This window comes from Hippocampus bargibanti, linkage group LG09, assembly GCF_051943395.1.
Source record: "Hippocampus bargibanti isolate YZ-2025 linkage group LG09, ASM5194339v1, whole genome shotgun sequence".
Lineage (NCBI taxonomy): Eukaryota > Metazoa > Chordata > Actinopteri > Syngnathiformes > Syngnathidae > Hippocampus > Hippocampus bargibanti.
The window spans coordinates 9,534,549-9,549,664 of record NC_142742.1 but is presented as its reverse complement, the minus strand read 5'-3'; the positions used below and the strand labels follow the sequence as shown (position 1 = coordinate 9,549,664).

The 15,116-nt window shown below is 41.7% G+C and overlaps 1 protein-coding gene across 2 annotated transcripts in view; it reads left to right on the top strand.

Moving 5' to 3' along the window:
- dync1h1 (dynein, cytoplasmic 1, heavy chain 1) overlaps positions 1 to 15,116 on the top strand; it is a 43,472-nt gene that overhangs the window by 8,936 nt on the left and 19,420 nt on the right. For both annotated transcript variants that reach the window (XM_089003638.1, XM_089003637.1), the window contains exons 9-37: positions 524 to 946; positions 1,030 to 1,209; positions 1,619 to 1,768; positions 1,857 to 2,003; positions 2,089 to 2,229; positions 2,310 to 2,486; positions 3,262 to 3,372; positions 3,447 to 3,566; positions 3,648 to 3,887; positions 3,970 to 4,125; positions 4,212 to 4,325; positions 4,409 to 4,519; positions 4,611 to 4,820; positions 4,909 to 5,055; positions 5,136 to 5,302; positions 5,379 to 5,552; positions 8,252 to 8,606; positions 8,744 to 8,938; positions 9,820 to 10,102; positions 10,184 to 10,284; positions 10,644 to 10,803; positions 10,896 to 11,136; positions 11,203 to 11,386; positions 11,951 to 12,163; positions 12,528 to 12,766; positions 13,423 to 13,579; positions 13,655 to 13,879; positions 13,952 to 14,182; positions 14,914 to 15,054. In XM_089003638.1, the coding sequence (XP_088859764.1) occupies positions 524 to 946; positions 1,030 to 1,209; positions 1,619 to 1,768; positions 1,857 to 2,003; positions 2,089 to 2,229; positions 2,310 to 2,486; positions 3,262 to 3,372; positions 3,447 to 3,566; positions 3,648 to 3,887; positions 3,970 to 4,125; positions 4,212 to 4,325; positions 4,409 to 4,519; positions 4,611 to 4,820; positions 4,909 to 5,055; positions 5,136 to 5,302; positions 5,379 to 5,552; positions 8,252 to 8,606; positions 8,744 to 8,938; positions 9,820 to 10,102; positions 10,184 to 10,284; positions 10,644 to 10,803; positions 10,896 to 11,136; positions 11,203 to 11,386; positions 11,951 to 12,163; positions 12,528 to 12,766; positions 13,423 to 13,579; positions 13,655 to 13,879; positions 13,952 to 14,182; positions 14,914 to 15,054 (5,493 nt within the window). The remainder of the gene's footprint in view (positions 1 to 523; positions 947 to 1,029; positions 1,210 to 1,618; positions 1,769 to 1,856; positions 2,004 to 2,088; positions 2,230 to 2,309; positions 2,487 to 3,261; positions 3,373 to 3,446; positions 3,567 to 3,647; positions 3,888 to 3,969; positions 4,126 to 4,211; positions 4,326 to 4,408; positions 4,520 to 4,610; positions 4,821 to 4,908; positions 5,056 to 5,135; positions 5,303 to 5,378; positions 5,553 to 8,251; positions 8,607 to 8,743; positions 8,939 to 9,819; positions 10,103 to 10,183; positions 10,285 to 10,643; positions 10,804 to 10,895; positions 11,137 to 11,202; positions 11,387 to 11,950; positions 12,164 to 12,527; positions 12,767 to 13,422; positions 13,580 to 13,654; positions 13,880 to 13,951; positions 14,183 to 14,913; positions 15,055 to 15,116) is intronic.

The window sequence follows — 15,116 nt, the reverse complement described above, 5'->3', positions numbered from 1 at the left end:
TTTAGAAATGTCATGCTCCAATGAATGTATTTTGGTTTATTTCAATTAGTTTTGTATACTTTGACAATCTAGTGAAATCAGCCCCCATCAATTTTAGAATTTGGCCCTCTTTCCAGACACAAGACGAACTGGCCCCCTTTTTTAATTTCCCAAATGCATCCCTGTTGCTGTTTATTGAAGAAAAAAAATATCACTGGGGTTCCTACAGTATAAAGCTCGAGAGTGTAATCTAGAAACGTAACTTCTCCCTCGCCTTCACTCTCCTTGAAAACTGATAAAAATGTTTCAATGTGTGTAGATTAGATTTTAAAATTGAAACACTTCACCATGAAGTTTAATGCAAAAAATCATCAACAGCATGATTTTGTTGAGGTCGAGAAGTCAAGAATAAATGAGAATGTTATGTTATTGGGAAAATAAGCAGCATGACAGAAGTTTAATTAAGCTTGGGTGGGGGGTCTAATCTTCATGGTAGCTTCTTTCTAAATAGTATGTTCTCTATTTCTTCTATGTCTCGTGTCAGGTGCAGCAACGTAACCTTGGAGTGTCTGGCCGCATATTCACCATCGAAAGCACCCGAGCCAGAGGTCGCACGGGAAATATGCTCAAACTCAAAGTCAACTTCCTCCCGGAGATCATCACCCTCTCCAAGGAAGTGCGCAATATGAAGTGGCTGAGCTTCCGTGTGCCACTGGCCATCGTCAACAAGGCCCACTTAGCCAACCAAGCATACCCGTTCGCCATTTCTCTGATCGAAAGCGTGCGCACATACGAGCGTACTTGTGAGAAGGTGGAGGAGAGGTCCTCTATCTCTCTTCTCGTGGCCGGCCTAAAGAAAGAAGTCCAGGCTCTTATTACAGAGGGTATCGCTCTGTTGTGGGATTCCTACAAGCTCGATCCTTATGTTCAAAGACTAGCTGAGACAGTCTTCAACTTCCAGGAAAAGGTCAGCACAGAAAAGATGGTCCCCAAAAAGAGGTTAATGAAAAAAATAGATTGAGTGTTGAGAACATGATGTGGTGTTTCCAGGTGGATGACCTTTTGCTAATTGAGGAGAAAATCGATCTGGAAGTCCGCTCTCTGGACACTTGCATGTTTGAACACAAGACCTTCTCAGAAATTCTCAATCGGGTCCAAAAAGCTGTCGATGACCTCAACTTGCACTCTTATTCCAACTTGCCCATCTGGGTCAACAAGCTCGACATTGAGGTAGGTTAAAAGCAGATGCTCCAGACTCCCAAAAGTGGGACCACTTAGAGTTCTCCTGCAAAATTTAATGTCATGTGGATCATAGTTTTCATTCTTTAAAATCATTTCATTTTCTGTCATCCTGATAAGAGTCATCAGTGAGCTGAAGTTTATCCTAGCTAACTTTGGGCGAGTTGCGGGGTACACATTAGACAAGTTATCAGTAAATCACATTTGCATTCTTTTGGTGTGTTTGGTCTTCCATGAACTTTGTTTTTGGAACGTGGAACTGAATCAGAGTACCCGGACAAAACCCATTCAAATACATGGAGAATATACAAACCAGCAGATAATGGTGCGTTTCTGATTTATTTTTTTTTCACTCCTCAATGTATTTTTTTTTTTTTTGTTTGTTTGTTTTTTTTGTTAGATTGAGCGTATCCTTGGAGTACGTCTGCAGGCCGGACTCAGGGCCTGGACGCAGGTTCTACGTGGCCAAGTTGAGGATAAAGCCGATGTCGACATGGACACAGAAGCTCCTCAAGTGAGCCACAAACCAGGGGGTGAACCCAAAATCAAGGTCAGCCAGCGTCATGGATAATCTATTCAATTAAAAAAATAGCTGGGATCACCGTTATTCAATAACCCCAAACACTTTCTTTCTTCAGAACGTTATCCACGAGCTCAGGATCACCAACCAGGTCATCTACCTGAATCCACCCATTGAAGACTGTCGCTACAAGCTCTACCAAGAGATGTTCTCTTGGAAGATGGTCATCCTTTCACTTCCCAGGATCCAGAGTCAGAGATACCAGGTAGGGAACATTATAGTCCGTTGCTTTATGACACAACTGAGACAAGCCAAGCTACCACATTATTAATTGAACACATCTTCACCAGGTTGGGGTCCATTATGAGTTATCAGAGGAGGAGAAATTCTACCGTAATGCTCTGACCAGGATGCCTGATGGGCCTGCTGCCTTAGAGGAGGCCTACATTGCAGTGGAAGACATAGTCGGCGAGGTGGAGCAGTATGTGAAGGTATGTATCGCGGCGCTTGATTTAACACGTGACGTCCAACAACTTTTATTCACTTTTCCATATTGTCTTTGTCCATCCAGGTGTGGCTGCAGTACCAGTGCTTGTGGGACATGCAGGCTGAGAACATCTACAACCGTCTGGGAGAGGATCTCACTAAGTGGCAAGCACTTCTCGTTCAGATCCGAAAAGCCCGCAGAACCTTTGACAATGCAGAGACAAGAAAAGAGTTTGGACCGGCGGTCATTGACTATGGAAAAGTAAGGAGCACTTTTTGTTGACTAATTTCATGGATACATACAGATACTATACATATGACTTCTTGCCAAAATATAATATGCTTTCACTCATTCACTGCCAGACGATGTGCAAAAATGTGTCCACTCCAGTGCAAGGGATGAAAAGGTTTCTTCACCTGTACGTCATCTGTACTTCTTTGAAGGTGTCGGACGTTTTGCTTCCCATCCGAGAAGCTTCGTCAGCAAACTAAAGTCTTACTGGTAGTTTCGGCCCGATATATATATTTATATATATATCCCTACTGTCCAGACATGGCGGTGCCGGACTCTGCTATGATAGGACTGACCAGTGCCAGGGTTTTTATTATTTTCACTGAAATTGCAGGGCCCACAAGTATTGAGTTTTAGGACTACATAAACATTCAATACAGCATTACAAACCTTAGACTCTCTTCTTTCATCAGAAAAAAAGAGTTAATTCATAAGTTATACGGGTCTGGAGATATTTGAGCTTGAAATGGGGGCAGTTGTACAAAATCTAATACATATTGATTTATAAAGCGCTTCAATGACAGCTGAAGCTGTAACAAAGCGCTAACATGGACAAATATTGCCCCCTCGGGGAAGGGAGAAAATATTGCCAGAGGTCTGACCAGCTCTTTATCGGCATTCTGCAAGAAAAAAAAAAAAACCCGAACAAAATCGGGAATGGCACTCCACGTCGCACTTTTCATTTCCTGAATAAATTCGGGAATGGCAGCAAATCTGTCAACCTTTTTTTTTTAATCCTTCACAGGTACAGTCAAAGGTGAATTTGAAGTATGACTCTTGGCACAAAGAGGTCCTCAGCAAGTTTGGCCAGATGCTGGGTCAGAACATGCAAGACTTTCATGCCCAAATCTCCAAGGTAAACTATGACGACATCCTTTTTTTTTGGAGGTCTATCACAGATTTTATACGATTAATATAATATTATTTTAGTCCCGTCAAGACCTGGAGCAACATTCCGTGGACACAGCGAGCACGTCGGATGCTGTCAACTTCATCACATATGTCCAGACTCTGAAGCGCAAAATAAAACAATTTGAGAAGAATGTGGATGTGAGTAGACATTTAAACACACATTTCTTTCACAACAAGACTAGTGAAGGGTGGTTTTGATTGACATGTTCTCTTTCTTAGTTATTCCGTAATGGGCAGCGGTTGTTAGAAAAGCAAAGATTCCAGTTCCCTCCATCGTGGCTCTACATCGATAACATTGAGGGAGAATGGGGCGCCTTCAGTGACATCATGAAGCGCAAGGACACAGCTATCCAGCAACAAGTGGCTAACCTACAGATGAAGATCGTGCAGGAGGACAAAGCCGTAGAAAACCGCACCACCGATCTGCTCAATGAATGGGAGAAGACAAAACCAGTTGCTGTAAGATGACATTGGGCATTAGGTTTAAAATCAACTGTGAAAGAACAGCGAACGTGATGCTCTAAAAATAAATTTTCATCAGGGTAATCTACGTCCCGAAGAGGCTATTCAGTCTCTAACCATCTACGAAGGCAACTTTGGTCGTCTGAAGGTTGAAAGAGAAAAATGCGCCCGTGCCAAAGAGGCCCTGGAGCTCACTGACACCGGCCTGCTTAGTGGCAGTGAGGAGAGAGTTCAGGTAAGACTTCATAATTGCCCAAAAAAATCTCTACATCTCCATTTCTATTAGCGGTGACCAATTAAATAATTCTTTCCAATTTTTAGGTTGCACTGGAGGAATTGCATGACCTGAAAGAGGTGTGGTCTGAGCTTTCCAAAGTGTGGGAGCAGATTGACCAGATGAAGGAGCAGCCCTGGGTGTCCGTGCAACCTCGCAAGGTTAACAAAATCATTCTGAAGTACAAAGCCGTGTTATATTTATTATTCAAATGCTCACATATCCGTTTTTTGTGTCATTACAGCTCCGTCAAAATCTAGATGCTCTACTGAACCAGCTGAAGAACTTCCAAGCAAGGCTAAGACAGTATGCTTCCTACGAGTACGTCCAGAGGCTGATTAAAGGATATCTGAAGGTTATGCCGACTCTTTTACCCTCAATATACAGTTATGTTATAACAAAACGGCCTTGTTAAATTGTAAGCCTTATTTCGTTGCTTTTAACAGGTCAACATGTTGGTGATTGAGCTGAAGTCAGAAGCACTGAAGGACCGTCACTGGAAGCAGCTGATGAAGCGTCTGCATGTAAACTGGGTGCTGTCGGAATTGACCCTGGGTCATATCTGGGACGTGGACCTGCAGAAAAATGAGATGGTCGTGAAAGACGTACTCCTGGTTGCGCAGGGCGAGATGGCTCTTGAGGAGTTTCTCAAACAGGTGGGCTCACAACAGGCAGTGGTTCATTACATTTCAGGTTTGTGGTGTTTTTTTTGTGGGTGGCCAATAAGTCTTGGTTGGTCTTCAGATTCGCGAGGTGTGGAACTCCTACGAGCTGGATTTGGTGAATTATCAGAATAAGTGTCGATTGATCAGAGGATGGGATGACCTCTTTAACAAAGTCAAAGAGCATATCAATAGTGTGTCTGCAATGAAGTTGTCGCCGTATTACAAGGTAAGCAGAATTTACGGAAGATTTGAATGCATTCATTGCCTGCAAAACTGCAATTCTAATGTGTACATTTTTTTGCGAAGGTTTTTGAGGAAGATGCTCTGAGTTGGGAAGACAAACTGAATCGCATTATGGCTCTCTTTGACGTCTGGATCGATGTCCAGCGTCGATGGGTTTACCTGGAGGGCATCTTCACGGGCAGTGCCGACATCAAACATCTGCTACCCGTTGAAACGCAGAGATTCCAGAGGTGAACGAAGAACTCCCTTTCCTACTAGAAGTCGACACCTGCAGTGTAACTTGACACAAAATGATTTATTTTATAGTATCAGCACAGAGTTCTTGGCTCTGATGAAGAAAGTTACCAAATCTCCACTGGTGATGGATGTGTTGAACATACAAGGGGTGCAGAGATCCCTGGAGAGGCTGGCTGACCTTCTTGGAAAAATCCAGAAAGCCCTGGGAGAATACTTGGAGAGGGAAAGATCCTCATTTCCAAGGTAACCCCCGCCTGCTCATTAGAAATAAAATCTGTAATCCAGCCTACCCGCCTTCAGGCCTATACATTTTATGAAATGGACAAAAATATCATATTTAATTCTTTAAACTTAAAAAGGCTCATATGTAAATGTATTATTAATGACTTAGTTATATATTTATTAAAATCTCTAATGTGTTGAACATAAATATGTTACATCATTCCCTAAGGTAACACATTACCTTTCAATAGACTTGTTCAACCTTAACTCCTTCCCCGGCAGAAACAAATACATGAAGAATGAAGAATGCATGACTCTCTGGGTCTTTGTGTTGTCATATTATTTGTTATTTAGGTTGTTTTTTTTTTTAACTTTGTTACTTCCAGGTTGGGTGAACGCTGGCGCATGTGGCTTCCGCTGCTCACCCGCAGAAAAAAATGTCCTGTGACTGTAAAGTGTCCTTGAGAGTTTTGAAAGGCGCTTATAAATGAAATGTATTATTATTATTATTATACATGCATACATACACGTTGTCGTATAATGTTCTGCTTTTAGTCATAGACGAGTATACTTGTCAAAACGTTACCTTTGAAAACCAGCTACATTCGTATATACTAGTTGATTTTAAACATCTTTGAGCCAGTCTACGTTTGAAACGAGTATTCTCGTGATAGAGCTGTGGGATTGCAAAGACATTGTTACAAGGCTACTCAGACAGCCGTCGTTGTAATGGTGTTGTTCGCATCCACATTTTCATTCATTTTTTTTTTTTTTTAGCATTTTTCAAGTGTTACACCCCAAATGTCTAGTTCAGCGAATGATAGTGAATATGAACCTTACCTCAGAAGCTTGAATACTTCTGATAACTCTGCCAGTTTATCGGACAATGACTATTTCTTGACAAGTGGGGAGCTTGAAGAAGCCTCGAGCTGTCAGAAGAGCATATCCTTTCACAGAAAACATGGAATAACATTTGATGAAAACTCAACCGGGTCCATTTGAATTATTCAGTCTTGTTATTGTTAAAAGGATTATTGACTGTGGACTGGTAGAGACTAATTGTTTTGCTGAACAAACTGTGCAGGATTTGCGAACTGTTTTCATAGCCAGCATCAACAATAGCATATAGAACATACATTTAAAAAATGACTCTGAAAAAGGAAAGTTTTTCACACCAAAAAATAAATGTTAGGGAAGGGTTTAATATTGCCCATTAAGATATTTTCATATCTCTTTATATGGAGATGGTGGTGTTTCCATTGATCACAACTGGTATAAAAGGTCGAGGTAATTTTGTCACTGGTATTCAATATGTGCGGAGAGAATGCATTTCAGCTAGCTGCCCACGCATGCGCCAGACCAACAGTCTTAAAACTTGCATTCTTAGGCCTTGGAATAAGCAACCAAACAGGTTATGTGGATTTCAACATTTATAATAATACATTTCATTTCTAAGCGCCTTTCAAAACTCTCAAGGTCACTTTACAGTCACAGGATAAGTTTTTCTGTGGGTGAGCAGCGGCAGCCACACGCGCCAGCATTCACTCAACCAGAAATAACTAATAGATGGAAAGTTAGCTAGCTAATAGATAGCGAGATAGCTATACAGCAATATAAGTAACAGGAAGTAGCTCAAATTGATAGAAAGCTAGCTAACTAAGAGATAGCTAACTAGACAACTAGCTATCTACATAGCAATCAGGTGATCACAATTGGTTTGTATGCAGGGTCGGATGTTGAGATTGTGAAGGAGCTTTCATATCCTGACGGTTTGGCTAATGTTAGCTTAAATAATAATAATCATAATCCATGACATTTTAAGCGCCTTTCAAAGCTCTCAAGGACACTTTACAGTCACAGACAAGCATAGGTACTATAATCAATAAAATACAAATCACAAAGCAACCTACTTTAGCTTCCAGGCTAGCAAATGTTCGCAGGTAACACAAATAAATGTATAAATAAATAAATAAATAAATAAATTTGTTGCAGTTCCATTTCGATCCTTCAGATGTCATAAGCAACCTTCCAAACTGTTATCGCCTGTCCAAAAAATAAATCAAGCAGAAGCAATCTGTATGCTAAAATTAACGTTAAGAACAAAGCATTATGCTTCGCTTGTGTGGGTGCACCTTCATCATAGAAAGGGAGACACACATGACTCCTTTTGTAAAATGAGGTCAGCCGGTTGTCCAGTGACTTTGCATTGATTGGCGCAGTGACGGCCGTGTAAACAGTTTGGCAATTGGGAAATCTGATTCACAGTACGAAATCAGTGTCAGCACTGATATTTCTTCTCCCTTTTAGTCAGTTCTTCTTTCTTTCAGTTAATGTGACAAAATAAACATGCTTGCACTGCAATCATTGATGCTACCTGCGTTTCCACATCTTGCATTTAGACAACGGCCTAAACTTGAAATACTTTGGTGATGAGGTGGCCAAAAAGTTGTAAATTATATCAATTTTAGATCACACAGAATTGTGGACTGAGAATATTAATGCTAATACAGGTTTGACAATATTCATACCTAATGCTATGTCGTCCTTCTTTCGACAGAATAGTATTTAAGACTGAATGAGCAGCCACCTCTATTTGTTGCAGCAAAGTGCCACATTTTGCTACAAATTTCCCTGCCACGAACCAGAAGGTGTAATTTACAGAACTGATCCTCAAACAAAAAATAATTTCAAACATATGTCTTTGAAACTGCTTATTTCAGATTCTACTTTGTGGGAGATGAGGACCTGCTGGAGATCATTGGCAACAGCAAGAATGTGGCCAAACTGCAGAAGCACTTTAAAAAGATGTTCGCCGGCGTCTCCAGTATCTTGCTCAATGACGACAACACAGAGGTGTTGGGCATATCATCCCGAGAGGGCGAGGAAGTCGTCTACAAGACGCCCGTCTCCATCACGCAGCACCCAAAGATAAACGAGTGGCTCACATTGGTAGAGAAGGAGATGAGGGTGACTTTGGCTAAGCTGCTAGCGGAGTCAGTAACGGAAGTCACGGGCTTCAACAAGGGCACCGCTGTCGACCTGAACCAGTACATCAACTGGATTGATCGTTATCAGGTTGGATTAATGCTGTTCATGTCTCTTGTTTTGAGTATCTGTAAAATGCAGGGTTGGTGGTTAAGGTCTTAAAATATTCACACATAAGTAGGATTTTTACTAACTTATTTTAACCTCTCCGTCTTTGCTCTCCACAGGCCCAGCTAGTGGTGCTGTCCACCCAAATCGCCTGGTCAGAAAACATCGAGTCTGCCTTGATTACAGTCTCCGGCGGTGGAGACATGAGCCCCGTTCATGGGGTGCTGTCAAACGTGGAGGCCACGCTCAACGTTCTAGCTGACACTGTGTTGATGGAGCAACCTCCGCTTCGCAGGAGGAAACTAGAACACTTGGTCAGGGGAAAAAAACATTTTCTTTTTTACTATTGTTCAGTTGAAGTGGAAAAGCTTGTTTTACAGAAGTTGTAGCTCTAGTTCCATATTTAACTATACTTTTTATTTAAGTTAATTCAATTTAGTTATTTATTTTCAGTCGTATTAGCACCGAGCAAGTCAGGACAAATACTTGGACTTCAGGTTAGTGTGCAATGAAAGATAAATAGCAAATGACCAGGAATTGCAGAAAAGAATATAAAAAAAACTCAATGAAATAAACCAAAATTCATTCATTAGAGCATGCCATTTCTAAATTGCAAATGAAAAATCATGATTTGAGTAAAATATGTTTCTAATATTAAAAAAAGTACTTCAATTACAATTAAAGAAAGTATTTCAATTACCGTATTTTCCATATATAAGGACTATAAGATGCACATTCAATGAATGAAAAAAAATGTTTTCCAAATATAATACATAAATATACAAAGGTTTTCCAAATATAAGGCACACCACAGTATCAGGCGTTACAGTGGAGGCATGGGTTACGCACAACTTCTTCTCCAGGGGGAAATGGAGTGCGTGGCTGCTTATAGTAGTTGCGAGACCTGTTTTGGCTCAATAATACTTCACGTATAAGTCGCACAGGCGTATAAGATGCCTGGTCATCTTTTGAAGTAAATGAAGAATTTTGGGTGCACCTTATATATTGCAAAATACGGTCTTTTTCTGCTCTGAAAAGGGTGAAACAAGAAAACATTTTTAAGAGTGCTGGACCATATTATTTCAATGGAGTTCACTGACCAAATTCAACTCATAAATCAAGGAACCACTGTGCTAAAGTTAACGTCTAACATCTGTTTATTAATTTTTTTCTTTTTCCCTGTCCCCTAAATCAGATCACAGAGTTGGTGCACCAACGTGATGTAACTAGGACTTTGATCAAGAACAAAATAGACAACCCCAAGTCCTTCGAGTGGCTCAGTCAAATGCGCTTCTACTTCGACCCGAAGCAGACGGATGTGCTGCAGCAGCTATCCATCCAGATGGCTAATGCCAAATTCAACTACGGCTTTGAATATTTGGGCGTCCAGGATAAGCTCGTCCAGACGCCACTGACCGACCGCTGCTACCTGACCATGACTCAAGCACTGGAGGCTCGCCTCGGAGGGTCACCATTTGGTAAGTTTGCTTTTTGATTGCCGATTTGCATTTGTTAAAAACTGACATTCAATTCATCTCAATAATTCTTTGTTTTTCAAGGTCCCGCTGGCACAGGGAAGACTGAGTCTGTGAAAGCTTTGGGTCATCAGCTTGGACGCTTTGTCTTGGTCTTCAATTGCGATGAGACTTTTGATTTTCAGGTACATCACTTTTTTTTGTCTTTTTCTCAGATTGTTAGACACAATATCCAAAACCATGCTGTGCTGAAATGCCGTTATTCATCTCTACGCTACTCTCATCTGGGCTCATACGTGTATTTTACCCTCTGTTTTTGTACAACTTTTATTCTGGTTGTTCGGGCCCTGCTTAATCGAGCCCCAATGAAAAGAACAAAAATTACGATTTTTAGCTTTTGTGACGTTATGAGTATTAATTCATTTTTGGGAAAGCAGGAAACATGGCTTAGTTGTTTTCTGCAAAGTATGAATACATGTATAAATATATACATATATAATATTTTCTAAATGTGTACCTTTTTGTTTTCTTTCCTTCCCTTTAGGCCATGGGTCGTATCTTTGTGGGACTGTGTCAAGTTGGCGCTTGGGGTTGTTTTGATGAGTTCAATCGTCTGGAGGAGAGAATGCTTTCTGCCGTCTCCCAGCAAGTCCAGTACATCCAAGTGGCCTTGAGGGAACACAGCAACCCCAACAGAGACAGAAGTATGGAAACATCCAATATCCATAACAAAGATTGATGGGGGGTCATCTTCAAAGTGAACTGCACTAAAGTGTTTCTCTTGTCATCCCTTCAGGTGTGCCTGTCACCACAGAGCTTTTGAACAAGCAGGTAAAGGTGAGCCCGGACATGGCCATCTTCATCACTATGAACCCTGGGTACGCAGGCCGATCCAACCTGCCTGACAACTTGAAGAAGCTCTTCCGCAGCTTGGCCATGACCAAGCCGGACCGCCAGCTCATCGCCCAGGTCATGCTCTACTCTCAAGGCTTCCGCACAGCCGAGATCCTCGCCAAGAAGATCGTACCCTTCTTTAAGTGAGAAAAAGGATCCTGAAATTGCTTTCCAGAGACCTTGGTTATTGATCTTCTCTTGCTTTTTAGGCTGTGTGACGAGCAGTTGTCATCCCAGAGTCACTACGATTTTGGCCTCCGAGCTCTGAAGAGTGTGCTCATAAGCGCTGGTAACGTGAAGCGTGAACGCATCCAGAAGATCAAAAGGGAGAAGCTTGAACGCGGTGAGGTCGTTGACGAGAATGAGATTGCAGAGAACCTCCCTGAGCAAGAGGTGAGCCGCTTGATTTTTATTTATTTATTTATTTTATTTTTTGTTCATTTTCCCCAGATAAAGTAACTGTGCTCTAAAGTGTTGGAATGTTTATTTAAATGTGCCCATCAATCAGTTCCTCGTGTAATTTTCCCAGTCCTTATTCATCACAAATTTGTAAAGGGTATATGAAAAATTGGGTCACTGTTAAACTTTAAAGGTTAATTCAACCACCATATGTTCTTGACAAGAATATGTTCTATGCAGTTCCACTAGGCCAAACATAATATTCTGTTTAATATCGCATCAGTTGAAAATGAGTGAAGCAGGAAAATCTAACTGTTTTTGTCAGAAAATGGATGAACCGTAAGATGGCTAAAAGCGGTTAGATTGTGTTGCTTAACTCATATTGCTCAAACGCGATTCAAATCAGAATGCAATTTTTTGACTCATGAAGGTACATAGAGCATTATGAAGAAAATGTTGGGGTTGACCTCCCCTTCCAATTAAAGCCTGTTTGTGTTCCCTGAATAACATGTGAACCCAGACCTAATATCATTCTGCCATTTTCCTTTTTTGTTATAGATTCTGATTCAGAGTGTGTGTGAGACCATGGTGCCCAAGCTGGTGGCCGAGGACATTCCTCTTCTGTTCAGCTTGCTCTCTGACGTCTTCCCTGGCGTGCAGTACATGCGTGGCGAAATGACTGCACTGAGGGAAGAGCTGAAGAAGGTCTGCAAGGAGATGTACCTCACTTATGGAGATGGTGACGACGTGGGCAGCATGTGGGTGGAGAAGGTGAGCACAAAAGAAAGCATCCCTTATTAACCACTTATGAAGCAGCATGAGTTGGAAGGTGCCTTATTCATAATGCACATTTCATCTTATTTTAAGCCACTATAAAGTTTAAACATTAACTACTGTTAGTGTTCAAAAATATTACAATAATAAACTGGTGAATGATGAAATTGAAATATATGGCATTGTATTTCAGGTCATTGATTATGCAGATTTCAAACATTGAATTCAGAGATTTTTTTTACACATGACCAATCAGGATTGAAAACGGAAGAATACCATGGCTGTAAAATCGTCCCATTCACGTATATCAAGCGCTCGAGTTACTACTATGTTGTCTTTTGAAAATGTACCTTTTTTGTAGGTGCTGCAACTGTATCAGATCACGCAAATCAACCATGGTCTCATGATGGTGGGACCATCAGGGAGCGGAAAGACGATGGCGTGGAGGGTGCTCCTCAAAGCCTTAGAGAGGCTCGAGGGTGTTGAAGGGGTGGCTCACATCATTGACCCCAAAGCCATTAGCAAGGACCACCTCTATGGAACCCTGGACCCCAACACCCGCGAATGGACCGACGGCTTGTTCACGCATGTCCTCAGGAAGTGAGTGTTTCTTCATGATGAAATATTTGGGGAGGTTGTCATGGAATATTTTAGTAATTCTGCATGTTACGGTACACCTAACGGCATTCAATGTTCTGAAAAGCCAGTGGTGTGACTTGTAAATTGTGATACATATGGATCAATATTCTCATTTCTCAGCCATATTAGTAGTAGTCGAGTAGTAATGTTCTGTAAAGAGCTTTGTTACACCTACGGCATTTTTTGAAAGCTTGATATAAATAAAATTGTATTGCATTCTCTTTAGCACGGCTCCCTCCAGGGGATGCATAATGCAGCAGCACAGTCTATTTTGGCTTCTATTCTATACACCTTATAATGGGGTGTGGCCAAAATACAAAAACAATTTTAAAATAGGCCATTGACTCAAGGTCCGCATTATACTCAGAGTGCCTTTTCGTGCGGAAAACATTGGTAAATATAAATTACGGCCTCCACATTCAAACTGCAGTGTGGAAAAGGGAGCTAAAACAATTCAAGCAATTGTATCACTTACTTAACCATGTTCATATGTCGTCTCAGGGTTTGTTTACCAGTGGATTCATCTGCGATCATTTGACCTTTTGCCACCTTTAATTACATGGAAGGTCATGATGAAGAGGTCTGAGTGATTTTGAAAGTCTTTCTTTGTAATCCAGGATCATTGACAACGTCAGAGGTGAATTGCAAAAGCGCCAATGGATCATCTTTGACGGAGACGTCGATCCAGAGTGGGTTGAAAATCTCAACTCTGTCTTGGACGACAATAAGCTGCTCACACTTCCTAATGGAGAGCGTCTCAGCTTGCCGCCAAATGTAACAGCAGCTCCTGTTGTTTTATTCCTCTTCTCCTGTGAAATCTCATATTAACACTTTTCTATTTCTCTCAAGGTGCGTGTTATGTTTGAGGTCCAGGACCTGAAGTACGCCACCCTAGCCACAGTCTCCCGCTGTGGTATGGTGTGGTTCAGTGAGGATGTGCTCAGCACGGACATGATCTTCAACAACTTCCTTGCGCGCTTTCGCAGCATCCCGCTGGACGAAGGAGAGGATGAGGCTCAGCGAAATAGGAAGGGGACGGAAGATGAAGAGGAGACTGCTTCGCCTATGCTGCAGGTAATGCCTTGTGAAATTTGATTGGTACACAATGTGAGAAGACCTCTTTACTGATACCCTCGTAACCTCTAGATCCAGCGTGATGCTGCCACCATCCTGCAGCCATACTTTACTTCTACCGGCCTGGTTATTAAGGCCTTGGAGTACGCCTCTAAGATGGAGCACATCATGGACTTCACCCGCTTGCGCTGCTTAGGGTCGCTGTGTTCCATGCTACACCAGGCTTGCCGCAATGTGGCGCTCTACAACAACAACCACCCTGACTTCCCGATGCCCATTGATCAACTTGAGAGATACATGCAGGTAAACTATCACTTTGAACGTTTGTGAATGTGGATGATGGTGATAAAATATAGCACAATTAAGACTGTGTCTTAAGACTGTGTGGATCAAGATAATCCTAGATCCCATTTTTTCCCTCCACGTCTGTGGTCAAGTGGGGTAATTGTAACTCATTCACTGCCATTCCCGTATGTATTTGGGAATTTAAAAGCATGGCGTGCAGCACCATCCTCGAATTTGTTCGGGGTTTGGTTTTTCCTGCGGGGGATGCCAATAAAGCGCTGGTCAGACCTCTCTCAGTGTTCTTCCCTCCCACGGGCAAGGCAGCATTTCCCTTTTGTCCATGTTAGCGTTCTGTTACAACTTCAGCTGTTGTTAAAGCGCGATGTAGGATAGCTGAATTGAATGTTTATGTCGTCCTAAAACTCAAAATTCTTTGGGTCCTGCAATTTGAGTGAAAATGACAAAAACTCTGGTAGTCGAGTGGACACATTTTTTGCACATCATCTGGCACTGAATGAGTGAATATTTGTTGCAGCAGAATCAGGCCTCTTCCAAAGGAATATTGATCACATATAACTTGTCAATGTCCCATTGCTGTGATCAAAATACACTATGGTGATGTGCACTTGTATGCAATTTGCGTTTGGTTATTTTTTATTGGCTTGCCTTCATACTTTAAAACTGATTGAATGATGAGCCAACATTTAGCAGGGCTTCATTGTCAATGTTTTTTTCCTGTTTATCTACAGAGATATCTGATCTACGCCATTCTGTGGTCATTCTCCGGCGACGGACGGCTCAAGATGAGAGCAGAGCTCGGGGAATATATACGTCGTATTACCACTGTGCCGTTACCCACCGCTCCCAACATTCCTATTATTGACTATGAGGCAAAGACTCAAACGCCATTCATATTGAACTTGATATGGAAAAACGCCTTTTCTGTGTTTCT